This window comes from Dicentrarchus labrax, unplaced genomic scaffold (assembly GCF_905237075.1).
Source record: "Dicentrarchus labrax unplaced genomic scaffold, dlabrax2021, whole genome shotgun sequence".
Taxonomy (NCBI): Eukaryota; Metazoa; Chordata; class Actinopteri; family Moronidae; genus Dicentrarchus; species Dicentrarchus labrax.
In genome coordinates, this window is record NW_026136707.1 from 15054126 (window position 1) to 15072414 (window position 18289).

At 39.6% G+C, this 18289-nt stretch overlaps 1 protein-coding gene across 4 annotated transcripts in view; it reads left to right on the forward strand.

Moving 5' to 3' along the window:
- Window positions 1–18289, forward strand: part of ptprub (protein tyrosine phosphatase receptor type Ub) — a 152666-nt gene that overhangs the window by 35333 nt on the left and 99044 nt on the right. For all 4 annotated transcript variants that reach the window (XM_051406426.1, XM_051406427.1, XM_051406428.1 and 1 more), the window contains exon 2: window positions 9180–9311. In XM_051406426.1, coding sequence (XP_051262386.1) covers window positions 9180–9311 — 132 coding nt within the window. The remainder of the gene's footprint in view (window positions 1–9179; window positions 9312–18289) is intronic.

Below are 18289 nucleotides of genomic sequence, written 5' to 3' on the forward strand. Positions count from 1 at the left end.
ATTTTATAAGAGCCCCTCTGCTATGATTGTCTCAGTCCCTCAGGGGAAGCGGAAAGTGAGTTCCAGCCAGGAGATATATGTCTTATAGCCCTTCACTGTGTCAAGGACCTCATCCACAGCACTTTACAGACAGCCTGCCATTTTTATTCATTTCCTTTGAACTTACATTTGCCTTTATATGTCTGTCAACTCTGAAAGAGCCTATAATGAAACAGATGTTGAAAACGGAACCAGTAGGCAGGAGAGATTTCCTCCTGCTAATGAAACTGATTTGTTATATGGGCTTTTACATTTTCTTTGCCGTCACGATCCACTTGTGTCCCACATCTTATCTCCAGTGGAAGTGAAGAGAAATGCAAAGTGGAGATGAATGTTACACAGGCACAGCGATCAAGCCCTACCTGAGAAAAGACATCAACTCAAGATAGAAAGTATGATAATTAAAACTAACTCCTCATTAGCAGTGTGAACTAAGAGTTATCCTACCCCCTACCCTAAACCCACAGGAACTGGAAAGTGGAATAATTGAGGTTTTTTGTTGGGTTTTTTTTTCGGAGGAGAAACGGGAGACAACATGCTCAGATTGCTTTTGTCTTACCGTCCTTGTTTTCCCTTTGTATTGCCCTCAGAATAGCACTGAAAGCGCTGATATAGAAGAAGAATATTTTTGACTCTTATTCTACTGACATCTGAGATACTTTTATCAGCAACCCACCATCGGGGCTGAAATATTATACCACTCCTTTAAAGTGAAGGCAAAATTAATTTCAAGATGAACTGCAGTTCACTGGCATCTTAGAATTCAGTGTGAATACATCGTGTAGGAAGCCTTTGTGTCATTGTTCCCTCTCAGAAGATGAAAAGGGAAATTTTCTGTGTGATTTTTCTTCATTTGAATTACAGTATGAAAATGATCAGGGGAGGGGATAATTTTCTCTCATCCCAGAGTTTTTATTTAATTAAAAACTGTGAAATATTTACATCAAAAACACATTTTGTTTGCACCACAGGACATTTTCCCATAAGAAAAAACAATCACGTCTGTATCGGAAGTTTATTCTCAATAAAATCAGCTAGAAGCTAACGGGATCAATGTGTAAAACAGAACAGATGTGAACATTATATCTCCAGACAGTACAATATGTTTCACTAGGCTACAGTTGTTCCTATCTTCAGTTTAGGAATTCCATGTAGTTAGTAGTTAAATGTGTGAAAAAACATTAAATGTGTCATACAAAGTGACAGCAACAGCTCTTATTATGAATAAAGAATGGCTGGAATAAACAGGACACATCATTTTGTTAATTTTTGCAGTTGCTAATTCCCCTATTGTTCGATTGGGGTGCTTTGTGAATTTTTTATGCCATTAAAGGGGACTGACTTTTCGCCTCATGTGATGTCACTTGAGTCAGTGTTGGTTTGGGCTGAAGACTGGAGGTGTGGAGAAATAAGTGAGCTTACCAGACCTCTGTAGCCCACTCCTCATCTCTGCTTGAGGCTTGTGGCTCCAGGTTATGTTAGCTGCGACTATATAAACCCCAAACTCCACCAGACAAGTCCGCAACGCGATCCGGCTCCGCCACGGTCCGCAGACCTTATCTCACCCATTCAAGGTAATACTCTAAATTCCACCAGAAGCTGGGACCCACTTGTGTCAAGCAACAGGGTGCAGATCGCACTGGCAGGAAGTCAGACACAGAAACGGCGTAGAGAATCTGGTCAGTTTTCAAAATAAAATACCATGAGCAGAATTTCATGCTAGATCAACATTGTGGCACCAGACCAGAAGTCAAGTTTGTGTCCTTTTTAAAGGACAGATGATGTGCGAATCATGGATCCATAAAGCCGTGCCCGGTTGAGTAACACACCAGAATCTCCACCTGAACTGTTGGTGGTCATGTTGCATTGTGGGTAATGTAAGCACTGGGACTATATCTATATCCAGTAATGTTATAGGCAGTGTCCACACTTCACAATAGCTAGCTCAGAGTTCCGCTCATATTTATTAAAATGAACAAGTTCAGGTTCATATCCGGCCCTTTACAAAATACTTTGGTGGAACTTTGCTTTGCTTTACTTTGACTGGTCAGATGCTTCATATTAATGTGTTGTGGAACTTTATTGTCTATCGCTGAGATTCTGCTCACATTTTAGTGTGTTCATGTAAAATGCTAGTTATAGGTGTGCAATACTGAATCAGTGGAGAACTCTTTAAAGGGTTAAAGTAGAGTACAACATCTCAAACTCTTTAGTTATTTATGGCAAAGTGAGTTTTACCAATTCAGTAGTGTGCTATTATTTTAAGATATTGGTTGTTACTTTATTTCCAGTAAAAGGGAAGAAAATATGAATAATTCTGGGAGGATCGTCCTTTTTCAAAAATATGGAACCCTAAGGTTTAGCCCTCCCTCCCCATCCCAGTAATTTTTCTTCTCCTCATCCTCCCGATGCTCGGTTACAGCATATTTTAGCGTAGTTTTCCTTAAAGCTCAGCCCCTCTACTGTACCTGTTCACCATCTCCAAACCTTTCTTTTCTCAATCTGTTTCCTGGCCCTCTCTGTGTGACCGGGCCCATCCAGGCACCAGGGTTGAGTTATTAATGCCCGGGGAGGCAGAGAGATGATTTCATTGCGTATTCAGGTGTGGGGATGGATGGCTTTCAGAGGCAGCTAGGGGAGTGCTGGGGAGGAGAGCCTCTGTAGAGAATAAATATACCTGTCTCCCACTGATGCATTGGGCCACACTCACTGCAATGCAAATCAGCCTCCTCTCCTCCCCCCTAACTGCCTCCAGTATTACTCACCCATTCCCACCTGGATCCCCACCAGCCAGACACTCAGTCACCCTAGACTCAGATGAGGCTTTCTGTGTGGAGTGGAAGAGCTCTCAGGTATGGGCTGTCTTCCCAGCATGGTTTGGTCGGCATTTGTTGATGATATGACAAACCGTGCCTCATCATCACGCTGCATTTCCCAGGTGACTTCACAGGTCCTGGTGTTCATTACCCATCGTGACTGCCAGATAATTAAGGGCATAGGCTGGAGTTGACATTAAAGCAAAGGTTGGGATGGCACACACATCAGCTGTTACTGTTTTTTGTAATAAATGAGAGGCTGGTTTTTAAGTGTTTCAGTCTATGTCTTGAAATTGGCTGCATTTTCAGTTGGTCTCAGAATATCAGTCTCAGACAAAAAAGGACTGGAGCATTTTATTTCCAGGGCCTCGTGAGTACACAGCTGTGTGTGTTCATCATCTCTTGCTTCTACATTTTGTCTGATTTTCTTTATTTTTTTTGGATGTGAACTTTTCATGTACAATTCCAACTACTGACTAGTAGCCAGAAATCTTATGAATGTCAAGGAAAATAAGATAAAGTATACTTGCAGTTATTTTCCAACTTGGATGTTGTGTGTGAAAAGAATATTTGAATTTTTCAGGAACAATTTACTTTCTTGCTGAGAGTTGGATGAGAAGATGAATACCACTCTCACATTTGTCTGTGAAATATAATGGAGGAGACCCACTGGAGGCAAACAAATCAAAACAGCCAGATAGATCTTTTAAAGCCTGACACCTTTATGTGCAGAAACATCGGTTCAATCATTGATTGCCTCATTCAGGCTATATATATATATATATATATATATATATATATATATTATATATATATATATATATATATATATATCAGCACTTTACTGATAATGCTGCTTTATCTGAAGGAAGGACTCTGCTTACAGTCAATTTGCAAGTTTCTTCACTCGCAGACTTTTTAAAGTGGAGACAAAGCAGCTTATATAATATATATTATGGTGCACTCTGTGTATATTCTTTTATGCATTTACTTTAACACTTATTTAATACTGCATCTAGGCTTGGGTGACATGGTGATACACAGTGTGAGACTATAAAAATGAGATTTTGCTATACGCTTTTTTGCTGTAATGTCTCTGCTTGTGTTAGGCCATTGTGCAACGTTGCAAATCAATGAGCTGGACCGATTTATGGCAATATTGGATTTTTATATAATTTTTTCATTAATGCGATGAAGCATCTGTATTTGCCAAGTGTGTAACTAGGTGGATTAAGGAAAAACAGACAATCCCATCTGTTATTTTATCCATAAACATTTTCTCACTTAGAGAATTATATATTGACATTGTGATATAGAATTTAATGTACTGTGATACAGGATTTTATCTATGTTGCCAATCCCAGGTTGCATGAATCTATATTCTTGCATTTTCATGGGTCTTGTAACGTTCCACGGACTACAGATATTTATTGTTTTATGGCTCCAGTAAGCTGTTGTCAATGGGCCCAGAATATCTCCTCATGTGCGTACTGTACCCTCTCTCAATTATATCACTTGAGCTAATTTACACCAGTATTCTCACATACAGCTTTTTACGATTACTGTTAGTGGCTTATATGAACATTTGGTGCTCAAACAAGTACTACTAATTTACAATCTGTACAAGTACTGCCCTGTGGAGTTGGACTCCGCTGTTTCATTCTGCTCACTCACTGAATGTACTGAAATGATTAACTGCACTGTTTCACATCAAATGATTGCTTTCTATATGTAATGTCAGATTATTCTTTTTCTTTGAAATATTAGAAAAGAAAACGTGTACATTTTCAGATTGGACTCGGTGGTCTTGACTGTGGCTCTATGATTTAAAGTATCACTTTACTGTTGTTGATACTTGGTGGTAGGGGCTCAGTCACTTCTTGGATTTCATCCTCTCCCTATTGTGCTGTGTTTATTAGATTTTTCGAAGTGCGAAGTTGTCAGACTAGAGTAGTAGCACCTTAAATAAGCTTAGGCCAACATCCTTATGCTTAAAACATGCAAATAAAGAGGATAAGCAGAGACTCTGACAATGTTCACTCTGCATAGCTGACACTCTAATTAGATAGCAAGGCAGGGGATTATACAAGTAAACAGAGGGAGAGATACCAAATCTAACACGAATGGCTACATGTGACACTAACAACTGATATTAGCGGAGAGAGACTCACAGCCTTGATTAACTGCACATATTAAACTAAGGAAAATTTTTACAAATCCTCATGACTGTGGGGGCAAATTGGAGTGTCTGGTAAACAAGTTGCCACCTTCTTTTATGTCCCTATGAAATCAAAGAGGAGCTACTGCATTCATCCTCTGACAGACCACGGCTCATCACTTCCACAGTGTAAATCTGAAGTTATTTTGGTGTGCTGTAAAGTCAGAGAGGTTATGTATTCATTTATTTATGGAGTGATCTGTGTTGGTGCTTTCAATATTAAATTTACTGTAAACACAGAGATTAGAGTTTAAAAACAGAGCGACAAAGATCTCACCAGAGTCTATATATCACCTCCATCGTCTTCAGTCCCTTGTCATCTCGCTCCCTCTCCATTTTGTTCCTCCTCACAGTGCAGTGCTGCATTGTATGCAGGGCACCACAGCAAGCTGATTTGGCACTGCTGAGCTGTTTCAACATGTTTTCTACTGGTATTGATTCCTTGAAAAATGAGTGCCGCATTGTTTGCAAAGATTTGATTAATATGTTCTTCCATTTTGCTCGGAAGAAGAGACACAGCATGTTCTTTCTCGTATACCTTCAAAATGATGGCAAACTGGTTAGCAGATCAGACACACACATTGTGATGAAAACAAAAAGCCTTAGCAGTCTCACAAGCATTTTAATGACACTGGCCCTACGATTTGCAGCAATTTGTTCCCCAGGCATTGTTACATTTAGTAATTCACAACAAATAAGATAAAATTAAGGTTGATTTACGTACTAACAACAGCGTGAACAGCAGACCAAACTGTTAAACATGTTTTAACCTCAGCTACACAATCTTGGCAGTGTCTCACTTTGCACTGGCCATTGCACTAAATTATGCTGTAATTATTCAGGTAAAAAATGGCCACTGACACCCCACACACCCATTGGTCCTTCAGACGGAGGTAAGGAGGGGAGGGAGTGTGTTGATAGATGAGCTGGATCTCCCCCCGGTGCGCCGTGAGGAGATGACATTCCCGGGCAGCGCCGGCCTTGCATCCTGGCTTCCTTCTTCTGGATGATGAGACTTTTGTAGGGAGGAGTCTGCAGGCTTCATTTACCGAAGCAGCAGGGAATAATATAGTGCCAGCGTTTGGATGTGTCAGGTCCCATATCTCTGGCTGTTCTATTAGAAACAGACCCCAGTGCGGGACAATTAACCCCTGGCCTCAGCAGCAGATCTGTGCAGTAACAGCCCAGCACGGGACAATAAATCAAATCTTGAGGGAGAAACCCACACTCCCTCCCCTGCTGGTTGGCTGCTACCATCGTCCATTGGACCGAGCTTACAGGATGGTAGATACGCTCTGGTGTTATTGTATAATCACTGAAGGTGTGCGAGTGATGCAATAGGTTGGCTGTGGGCAAGGGCACCCTGAGTGTGTTTGTGCTGCAGTGCATACTCCATCTGGAGAGAGTTCAACACCTTGGACCAACTGGAACACTTTAAACCAAAGAGCAACAACTTGGCACATCTTCTTCGTTATCTCATGCTGCTTTCTGGCAAGGCAAAAATAGTTTTCCTATACAGAATGGCATGGTATAAGGTTTTGTTTACCTTGATGACGTGCTGGAGGTTTTCTGGGCGTTACAAAGCACAGCAAGAGTCTATCGTCTGCAGCTCTTTATCTAAGGTAGCTCAGTGTGACTGTTTTTTCTTCTGCTGTGTCTTCCTGTAATATTTAACAAATTCACCATATAGAGCCTTGTATTTCCATAACTTCCAATTTATATTGAATAGCAGCACTGCTAATAAAGTTCCACAAATTCAGTATTAAAGTACATTGAATTTTCTGTAGCTGCTTCACCATAAAAGCCTCCGACCAGTTCAGTGTAAAACTAATATCAAACAGGAGTGGGAAGAGTTCAGTTTGCATTAGCAGTAACTTAACACAGCTCTAATACTGCTGAAGGAAAGTGAGAAACACTAAAATAAGCCAGGTATGTAGGAAGGGAAAACAAACTTCAAACCACAGACATTCAGTTACTCTAGTCGGCCACACTGAGCCAATGCATGTTTGTTTTTGGGAATGAAATCACTGTTTGGCCTTTGTTTTCCCTGGTACCAAGCTCCCAATGCTGCAGGTCAGTGCAATGATCCCCTACAGTCAAAGCACATGTATTATTGGCTTGATGCAGTACAGTGCATTTAAAGAATGCTGAATGGAGCATGAGAAACAACGGACAAATAGGAGAGCTGGGTTGCACCTCAGTACTTTTTGAGTAGCAACCAAAATGTGTTTGTATAATAAAGAACTGTCAAATTCCAAAGGTTGGCATCGAATGCTTGGTCTGTTGCCAATTCTTTAATCAGATATTTTCTCATTCAAATCAGAAAAAAGGGAAATTTTAATCTTTAATTTATTTATCTTTTTCATGGTTGCTTTTATCAAGGACAACTTCAAACAGCGATGCATTGAAAACATTTTTATTTAGTTTTTGTAAAATGGGGTTTGCAGAAAGACATTTTATATTATTATTATTTTTTTTTAATTTATTTTATACATATTTGTATTGGTGCCAAAACCCAGATATAGTATTGGGACTGAAAAACAGTACCCAGCCCAATCAGAGTCTTTCTTGTGACCTCCATTTTATTTTTGCCTGTGACATACCAAACCAGTCCAACAATAGCTATAAGCTGTTAATGACTAGAATCTGTGGCTGTCTTATGCATTGGTAGTAAAAAAGAGAGTAATGAATCCTCACTACAGTGAGGCTGGCATTTTTGTCTGCAGCCTGTCATATTGAGACCATTTGTTTAATGGCAGATTAGAGAAAAGAATGAGCAGCGATAAAGCGGTAGACCACAGGGGTCACCTTCAGGACCTGCTCATGGTTATTCCTATCATTAGCATGTCGCATCTCGTGCTGTCCGGCTCCAATTATCACTGACACAGGCTCTGGTCTTATGACTGGGCTGTTCAAACTGCCCACTGTTAGACTGTAATTCTCGCACTGACGGACTAATGTGAAATATGGCAACAGATGCAGAGAGCAACGACTGAAGCACATTATTCAGGACCCAAGGGCCATTAAAGCCATAGCTATTAAATATAATTTGAAAAAATTAGCTTTTTGGCGCATGCAATAGCAGGTTGTGAGGTATTATGATAATCACTACAATCCCAAGGGTGCTCGCTTTCCCCAAATGTTATTACTATTTGTATGCTTTTGTGAATGGGTTTCGGGATATGTAGTCTTGTTTGTGAATGCTTTATGGGAGGGGTAATTCTCCTCAGGTGCAGAGGCAAACATTGCTTTTGCCAGGGTTTGTGTCCTTTTGTATGAGTCTGAAGTAATTATAGCTCATTGCTTGATTTGTTGTCGGTCTGAGTGAATTTCCGCACATGTGAACACATTTCATTTAGTAATTTGAACACAGAAACCCAAGTGTATGACATTGGATAGTGCGTTTTAACCATTGAAATCTAGCTGGAGGCCACAGGTAGTGTTGATAGTTGGCGATTGCACTGTTGAAAGCGGTTGGCCTATTGTAGCTCCTGAGTGCTGATTATGTTGAGTCTGCAATCCTACTTTTCAAACTGGAGATTCAGCATTTGGTTCAGACAGTCTGTTGTAAATTGATTGCAGTATTTTTTTCTATGGTCACTTGAAAAAACAAACAAAAAAACTGCCAGAAACGAGAGGGCTTCAAGTTGTCAGTTTATCAGTTGCATAATTAATCTACAGTATAAATTTATTATAGTAAGAGGCTTTTGTGCCACAGCTGAGCAGCATCTGATATGTGTAAAACTGTGGTTGTAGCAGCGTTGCAGGGCCTGGTTGGCTTAGTTGTGGTGAGATGTTATAACTTTGATCTGAAAGGGTAGAGAATGAAGACATCTTGGTTGAAGGATTTTCCTTCCAGTTTACACATGAGGCAGAATTTCAAAAGAAATAAAAACCAACTTTTCATTCACCAAAATCACCACAAAATGTTGAATGTTGAATCAAATAAAAATAATTGTTAGCTGCAGCCCTAGTTGAGTACTGTGGGTCTTTCCCTTCCTTAATGTGTCTCAGCCATCTAAATCCACCTCTTTATAACTAAACCGTAAACCCTCAAATGTTGTTTCTATAAATTTCATTGTTTTCATTTTTCACCTTTTTTTCAGCGGCAGGATGCACTTTCGAAGAGGATTCAGACCCCAATCTGTGTGAATTCACTCAGGGGGAAGAGGATGACTTTGATTGGCTGCTGTTTCGGACGTACAGTTCACCTTACGCCAGTTCCGATCTCCTGCGGGGTGAGTGGTCCTCTCTCCTACAGTTCTGTACTTCTGTACTTTAGTTAGTCAACCTACACTAAAACACAGCAGGTTCATGACAAGACTAGAAGCTATTTTTTGAAATGTGCCAGCAGTTGGTTTGTGCTTCTGTTTCTTTTTAAATTGTTTTTAATTCTGAGAAATAAATTGACTTTTGTTTGTACCAGTGTGGCTGGCATATCAGAAAAGTGCGACTGTGTGCAAATAAGCCTTTATAGATGTCCAGCGTCCATTATGCATCAGCTTTAATGAAGCACTCACCCCCAGTTTTGTCTGCTTCCCGCTAACCCCAAGGATAATTTTATGTTAACCAGCCTCACAGGACTAATGGAAACCAGCATTTTCCTGCCATCATCCTCTCTACTGGTGGTTGCCAGAGGGAGATGGCATGCATAGTTTATAAGGCGCTCCTCCATCTCTGCATTAACAAATACCTACAGGGATCTGACAAAGAGAAGAGTGCTGTTTCAGCTTCTCAGCAGAATATCAGTGGCAGCAGTGGGCTCTCTGCTGAAGTACTTCTGCTGTGGTAACTTGCAATATGATTAAGGAACCGACCATCCCTCGGGTATAACCAATCAATCCATCATATGGTAATGAGAATTTGACCAATCCATGAGAAAAACATGCATTTCATGTTCATTGTACATTAGAGGGAGAGAAAAAAATCTACATGTTCAATGGCAGCAGCAATTATTCAAGCCTGGAAGAATGGACTGACATTATTTCACTGCAGAAGAGACCGCTAATGTGGGAGATATAGAGATAGATAAGCCAAGAGGAACATATGTAAAGATAACAAGATAGGATACAATCAGATACTGCAGATAATTTAAAAAGGAATAATTGTAGGCTGCAGGGAATACTCCATCCTTTTGAGAAAACATCAACTTGAGTAGCCTTTGAAGATGGTCAGAAAATCCTCCAGGGATAAATTGTGTCATTTTTAAAAGCTGCGTAGTTGTGATATTTATTTATAGGACTAAACCTTCCTGTCCGCAGGCATCCATCCAAATAGAATTCTGACATGATAAATCCCAAATTTTATCCTAAACTCTTAAACTGCACCTCATTCACCTCCACATCATCAGCATTCGAGTGAGAATCCGCTCGCAGCCACCAGTCGATTCACGGCAGGCGATGGGATAATTAATACTTTTCCCTTTGGGTTTAATTAAAACTTACTGCCATGACATTTAAAGTGTTCTGGGGCCCTCAGTGGAACAGACTAGCACAGGTGGAATGAAGGAGGTACAGTAATCTTCACATGACGAGACGGCATGAGAGACTCCAAGAATCAACTCTCGATCGATCAGCTCTGAGAACCAGGAGACAAATCCAGTAATTTGTTATCCACTCATCCTTCAGCCCGCACTAGAAGCAGCGTATTACTAATGTTTTTCGTCTGATTGGTGTCATTTTATAGTGACAGCAGTGTTCCTTCGTTAGTTTCACCATGACATTTTCAGGGTCTTATTTTAGGTGGATAACCTTACTGCAGATACTGGCACAGGAAATGTTTTCCTCTTTTTTTCCCCTTCTCTCTGACTTAATCCCCCTGTGTTGACTTCCAGCCATGTATCACATTGGGCAGCCAAGGTGGGGGGATAACAAGAGTTTATGAGATAAGGCTATTTACATTGGACCAGTATTAACTTTGTGGGGCTGAGAAACTGGTGTCAAGGGAAGATTAGTAAACACAGCTGAGATAGCAGCAGCTTGTGGCTCCCAGGAGAAATTAGAGACTACGGTTCCCATGAAAGAGAAAATGGTTTTGCAAAAAAAAAAAAAAAAGAAGATTGAATGCAGTGGGATCTTAATAAGAATGTCCCATTTTTTATCATGGTCTCCTTTATTTTGAATTAGATCGGAGATGTCTGGTTGCTATTGATAATCTTGAGTTCTCTTGCTGTTTTAATGAACAAGTCAGGCTTGCAGGATGATGACCTTGTAAAGAAGAATGTGTCTGCATGTCAAGCGTACCTCATATTCTGAAATGGAGATTCATCAGTTTGAAAAGTTATGGTTCTGCTGCCATATCCATTATAGTGTATGAGGGTGGCCTTAAGGAAAGGAATCTATTAAAGATTTGAACAAGCTTAAAAACAGCTTATGGCAATGTAGTTTTCTAATTCTTAGGGGTCAAACGTGGGACATGATGTCCAGACTTCTTCAGGTCTTACACATCAACAGTAAACATCAGGTTCTTCTCAGCCTAACACAGGCAAACAGGCATCTTTAAGATAACTCCAGTGACACCATCTTCATAATATTATTGTAATTTGAACCACTGGAGACCACAGACTAACACTAATACATTTATCTGTATTTTTGACTGGAATAAAAGGACCAATGTGTTGATAGCTGTCTTCGCTAACATGCAGTAGGGAGAACTCCTTTAATTGTCAGTGTAATACCCCTTTCTTACCAAAGAGTTTGTGCACTAAGGAGCCACAGGAACAAGAATCGGGAACTAAAAGCCAATTTTGGGCATTCCTGTTTGTGTTTTCAGTGAACTGTGAAGATATTAGGCAAGTTAGTCTGATGACAGATGACAGAATGAGATCTTTTTGTGAGAGTTACACAATTTTTGCACACAAAGAGATGAGGCGTATATGTAAGAGGTCTGAGAGGCTCTGGATTCTACCCTCCATGCGAGATGTTCGTTCTTGTGGAAGTGCCACTGAGCACACAAACCTCCCTGAGTTGTCCACCTCAGCAGCCATACAAACAGAGTCTCTTGGATGTGCAGAAATTGGGGCTTTAGTTTCCAGCTGAGTCATACAGAAATTCTCTGACAGAACTGAAATAGAGAGTTGAAATATGCTACTGCTTTTTTTTTCTCACCATGTGTTGCATGCTAATCTTGCAAATCCCCCTCTCTTCCTATCTTTTCTTGAAAATGTCTCCTGTGCTGTCCAGTGGCACACATACAGTGAAGGTAAGTTTTAAAAATAGGCTCTGCTGCAGGCTAGAATCCTGCTCTATCTGTGTATTTGTAGATCACATTGCAACAAGCTACGAAGTCAATTGATTGGTTGTTTTATGAGCTACTAGCACAATAGATCCTTAAATAAATGCCCACAGACATTTTGAATGGTCTCTAATGTTGGATGGGAAGTCAGGTCTAAGGAAGGTTACGACTTACATGAAGCATGGCTTTGAGCATTGTCGCAGGGTCAGAGCCTGGTCAATCGACACTGTTGCGGCAAGCTCAATGTAATGACCTTAACAGAGCTAATTCACGCAGTGAAACACACAGACAGTCCTCCATCTGTATCTCCTGCATCCTCTACCATGGAGGGCAATGTCATATCTCCTAGCCTTTACTATCTGTCACCTCTCACCCCTGCCTGGCCCCAGGCGCACACCACAAACCAGCTGCACATGAGTGCGTGTGTGTCATTGACAGCGACCTGAGATTCATCCGCGTCTGTGAAAGGATGAGGCAGAGCGAGGAGACAGATACATCTGCTGTATGAGACATGTTGTTATCAGGGCTGACCAGCCATCCTCACTGGTTTAATACCCTATTACACTGCCCTCCTTCCCCTGATATCTATATATCTCTCTATCTCTCTATCTATATATATATATATATATATATATAAATATAATGTAATATATCAAGGGTCTCCATTTATTGTAGATTAAAAATTCTAAAAAAGTTAGTTTTGCTCTTAAAACTGCATTTTTACACAGATAATATACCTAAAGCTCGTATTTGCTGCTTGACTTGTAGGGTAAAATGGTTGCAGGAGATATCTGCAGGTACTCTATTTTATTTTAGGAGAGGGCAAGTGCTATTTAATAAAGTCTTTTTGTATTGAATTAAACAACATTAATGTATTGACTTGCTAAGATGGTAGCAGTACAAAAATGTTTAATTATATGTAATTGTATGTCACTGTATATTTTCTGACCAATATCTTGCAATTTAAATTGTTTATTGTCTACAAATTAAACTACAGGCCTGTATTTGGGGATTTATTTAGTATGAATCTATTTGTAATGGAATAAACACCACGTGAGCTGATCGGACATTAAGCAAGTCCTCCTACATGACTTTGAACGAGACTGAACCAGAGCACGTTTAATGGTGTTGGCAGGTCCTGTGGGGCCTTCTCATGAAAGGGACCCAATGCAAATCTAGCAGGATTTGGGGGCGTAGAACACAGACATTGCCTGGAGCAGGCGGTAATAGTCAGAAATCCAATGGGAGTAGGGTTGAGAAAACAGTCCCGTGCAGGGCTCTGCAGTCCACTGCTCTGCACCAAACCCAGAAAAGTATTGTAATGGTTGATGTCTAGTCTAAATGTTGCCATACATCCTTAGCAATCAGAATATTATATAATATGTTATAAGGAGTTCGGTCTAGACCTGCTCTATTTGAAATGTGTCCTAAGATAACTTCTGTTATGAATTGGTGCTATACAAATAAAATTGAATTGAATTGAATTGAATTGAATATTGATTAAAATACTTTATTATATGTTAAATAACGAACGCTCTACTGGAGTCTACTTTAGATGATGTGGACCACTGTCTTGTGTTTTTATTTTTTCGTTTGTACAGCACTTTGTAACATTATTAAGAAAAGTGCTATTATTACTATTATTATTATTATTATTATTATTATAGAAATTCAGTCAATAAGTAGCCAATAATAGCCAAAAGATTCAGTTTATGAATTTTGGGAGTCAGATGACAATAATCATAGATGTAGACATCTTAGAAATGTTGTTTTCATTGAAATAGATTGGGGAATGAATGTTACCATGACCAATTGACAGTATGAGCTGCTTTAAAACAAAAAGAGTTGTTTCTTCCTTCATAAAACAATCTTTGACCAAAAATGTGGAGACCACAGACTGCAGAAACATTTCAATCAGTTGTTTCTTCAACTCACAGAATTAATTAGCTGCAGCTGAGTATATCTAGCACGTAGCAATAATTATCTAAGTTATAATTAAAATTGCACAGCTTGTGATTTTAAGGTTGCACTAAATTGCAATTTTTTATATTAAAACAATAAATCGTTCAGGACAATGGCTGGGGTACCTGTTCACCAGAAAGACTGAGCTGTCTGCACCTGTTTGGACAAAGAAATGTTTCTCACTAAAATGATGAAGTTTATTTAATTTGTTCCTGTTTTGAAAAAAAAAAAAAAAGGAACCTAAAATAGCGAGCAGATATATAGAGCTTGAAGTCTTGGTTGAGTACATCTTAATAAAAAGTCATGTAATGGCTTAAGCAATGTATCAGCTTCTACGGGAAAACTTGGCTTTAAGACTAAAACTGTGCAATGATGAATGAAATTAGAGATGAGATAAAGTGGTGTGTTGTTTATTTTCAGGGATGGGATTGAATCTTTGGTTCATGAAGGGAGGAGGAACCTTTTAGCATCTTTTTGCTAGAGAGCATTATTTATCATTTAACTTGGGTTACAGAGGACAATTGTTCCCTTGAAGAGAGCTGTGTCCGGTTATGAGCTGTTGATGAGTCTGCAGGGTTTTGTTCCAGCCAAACGTTCCACCAGCTGATTTCACTAATTAACACACCTTCAGTCAGAGAGGGAAGAACTAATTAGTGAAATCAGCAGCTGTAGTATTTGGTGGGAATGAAAACAAGCAGAGTCTTCCATGGCTCAGGACCGGACACCGGTGGCTCACAGGGATAATTGCTTACGTCTCATTACTTCAAGGCAAAGAAGATCATATTTGTGTATTATATAAAAGTCTAAAAGCTCAGTCTCCTTTTAAAGCATCTCAGAAATGCCCGTCACTACTCAGAAGCTTTTAAAATATAACAAATTAATTGAATTGTTATTCACGGAAGCGTGCATCAGCTCCCTTTATACCCCCTCAACAAGGTAAAGAGGAATCATTAATATGAATTGTAGATGCACTTGGGGATGGCTTCCAGAGCAGACATTGTGCCAGCAGTCTAACTGGCATATACTCTGTGACCAGTTCTTTTGTTGTCGGTGTTTTGCTCACCCACACACAGACACCCAGGTGATAGGTAGGTATGGTAATGCAGCCGTTTTTGGCTGTAGTTTCCTTCTAATTAGTGTCACTTTAGAGGGACAGTTAGAGGGCTTTTATGTGTAAGGTTGCCGGTTTAACAACATAATTGAGGCTCAGGAAGCGCACTCGGGATTGTAGCCAAATAGACTTACTAGGTGAATCACCTTAACTCAGGTGATATGAAGTGGCCGGTCACGCGAAGCATAATGGTTCAGCTCATGAAAGAGGCCATAAGGGTGACAGCTGCAATTAAACTGGAGCATCTTTTCTGCATAAAATTGGGAATTGTTGATTTTGTTCACACATAATTGGCCTTGTTTGACATACTCGAGGAACTAGAGATTTATTGTTTATCTTGCTCTTTAAACAATTTCAGCACAGTTTGTAGGGGAATGAATAGTAAAGTAAGCTGAACTGGAGGGTTATAATATTAATGTGTGAGTAGTGACGTTTTTCTCACATTTTCTGTAAAGAAAAAATAAATAAGAAAAACTTTGCAGCTCCAATTTGAATTTATTTGAACAATTACATTTGTGTCTGTAGATTTGGAATTCACAGTCCCTAGAATATTAAATCTTTGTGAAACAATTTGGATAAACAAGAATCTGCTGTCATGCTAGTGGCTCTGTGAGGCTGTACTTAGGCAAAGCAATGATTTGAGCTAAAGGCTAATGTCAGCATGCTAACATGCTCATATTGACAATGCTAATATGCTGATGTTATGCAAGTATACTTTTTACCCTATCATTTTTAAGTATAGCTGAGGCTGATGGGAATTCCATTAATTTTCATGGTATTGTATTGGAAAACAGAAACTTTTGTCTGAAAATGGCTTAAAACCTCATAACATTTAATCCTGGAGTTGTCAAGACATTGATCTTAAACCCAAAAACGTCCGCCTCATGGTGGGGCTAGAGGAAAGTCAGTAAGCTTTATCCTCTGGGGACCATGAATTCTGTGCCAATCCACGCAATAGGTGTTGAGATATTTCCGTCTGGACCAAAGTGGGGACCATCTGTTCAACAGTGTGACCCATAGAGCTATAATATTACTTATAGTTTCTAATGTGTGTAGAGCTAATATTGATCTGCACAGAGCAGAGAGAGTTTTGGTCACAGGGATGCTTGCAAAACTGTCCAGAATCTTCCCTTAATCACTTAATCCAACTTAGGCTCTGTGTTACGTTCTTAGTAAGCAAAGGATTAACAGAGTTAAAGCATCTTTGTGAATCAAATGTGAACACTTGAATTAGACTTTTCTACTCCTGCTGGCTTTGAATGTGTTCTTCTGATCCTCCTATTTTTTGATGATCACGCATTCCCTGTTTGGTGATCATTAGATTGGAATATGCCTTGTATCACTGGTGTGGATAGTTGTATTATGTGTACTTGGATATTCCCCAACCTCTGTGCCCACACTTTACTCCAGCTCTCTCTGAATATCCACAGATCACAGGCTTGTGGGCCTTGGCAAGGTGTTTGAAACCAGAACAGATAGATTCCAAGTATTTCTCAAAATTCTGTTTGTATTGGGGCACCCTGGTAGCTCACCTGGTAGAGCTGACAGCCCACTCAAGGCAAGTCCTTGCTGCAGCAGCCCCCCCTCCTCCCCTTTCCCGTCTATCTTGAGCTTGAGCTGTCCTATCAAAATAAAGGCAAAAAGCCTCAAAAACTATATATAAAAATAAATGATGTTTGTATATGGGCCTGCATTTAACTTTCTCATCACAAGTGAATTAGAAATGTTGGAGCAAATGTGCAGAGAAATAAAAGTTGTGCATTTATATCTAAGTTATTCATAAACCTATTCCGGGCTACATTACTTTTAGCAGAGGGAAAAGTGTCTCTGATCTTTTGTGAGTACTTGAACACAGACAGATGAGATGTCAGAACAAGATGTATGCAGATTTGTTACTTTGATAATGTTTCATTAATTTAAAATATGTTCACACTTTTGACAGCTCTCATGGCTCATCTTTGCTCAAAGCAGAACAGTTAAGGATGGTAGCCCCAATCTACACTTATTTTCATACTACCTTTTTTTGGTTGCAATTAATCACAAACTGAACAACTTAGAATAAAAATGGTCAATGATTGATCACTGCTTAATCTTGAAAACAGTTTTTGCCCTAAACATCAGCAATCCTTGACCATGTAGTATCTAATTTCCTTCATACGCTTGATGCGTTTTATGCCTAGGAAATAAACTTTGCTGTCAGTAAACACTTGACTTAAGGACTGAAGATAGTTTGCTGTTTTGCTTCATGGTTGCTTGTGGGTTCGATGTGACTACAGCAGGTCAAACTTTTTACTTATGCAGTGCCGTCAAGTATTTATGTTGCTGAAATGATGTGGCTGGGTCATTGTAATGTGCTGGATTCTGTTGTCAGGCTGTTTCTTAAGTATGTTTTTACTTATTTTCTTCAGTGTTATCACTGTACAGCACCTTTAAATTGATTCTGTAAAGATTGTGCCCCATAAATAAATGTAAACTTTGAAACATAAAACAGATGCCTTTTGCACGCAGCTCTGCAAGTAAAGATTAGCCACAGGGTGTTTATCAGTACATGAAGGTTTAATAAACAAAAATTACCCAACTAATGAGTCAACACACAAATACTGTCCCAGAATAGACAGCTGCCAGGGCTTTGTGCACTCATAGGAATTATGTTCATATTGGATGGTTTCGCGGTGCACATTTTATATCCAATCTCAACAGTTAGTGCAGATGAATGCAGGCTGACACCGATCAGCCATAACGTTATGACCACTGACACTGGTAAAGTGAATAACACTGATTATCTGGATATCATGGCTGCCCCATGTTGTCCGATCCAACAGACGAGTTACTGTAGCTCAAACGGCTGAAAAAGTTAATGCTGGTTCTGATAGAAAGATGTCAGAACACACAGTGCATCACAGTTTGTTG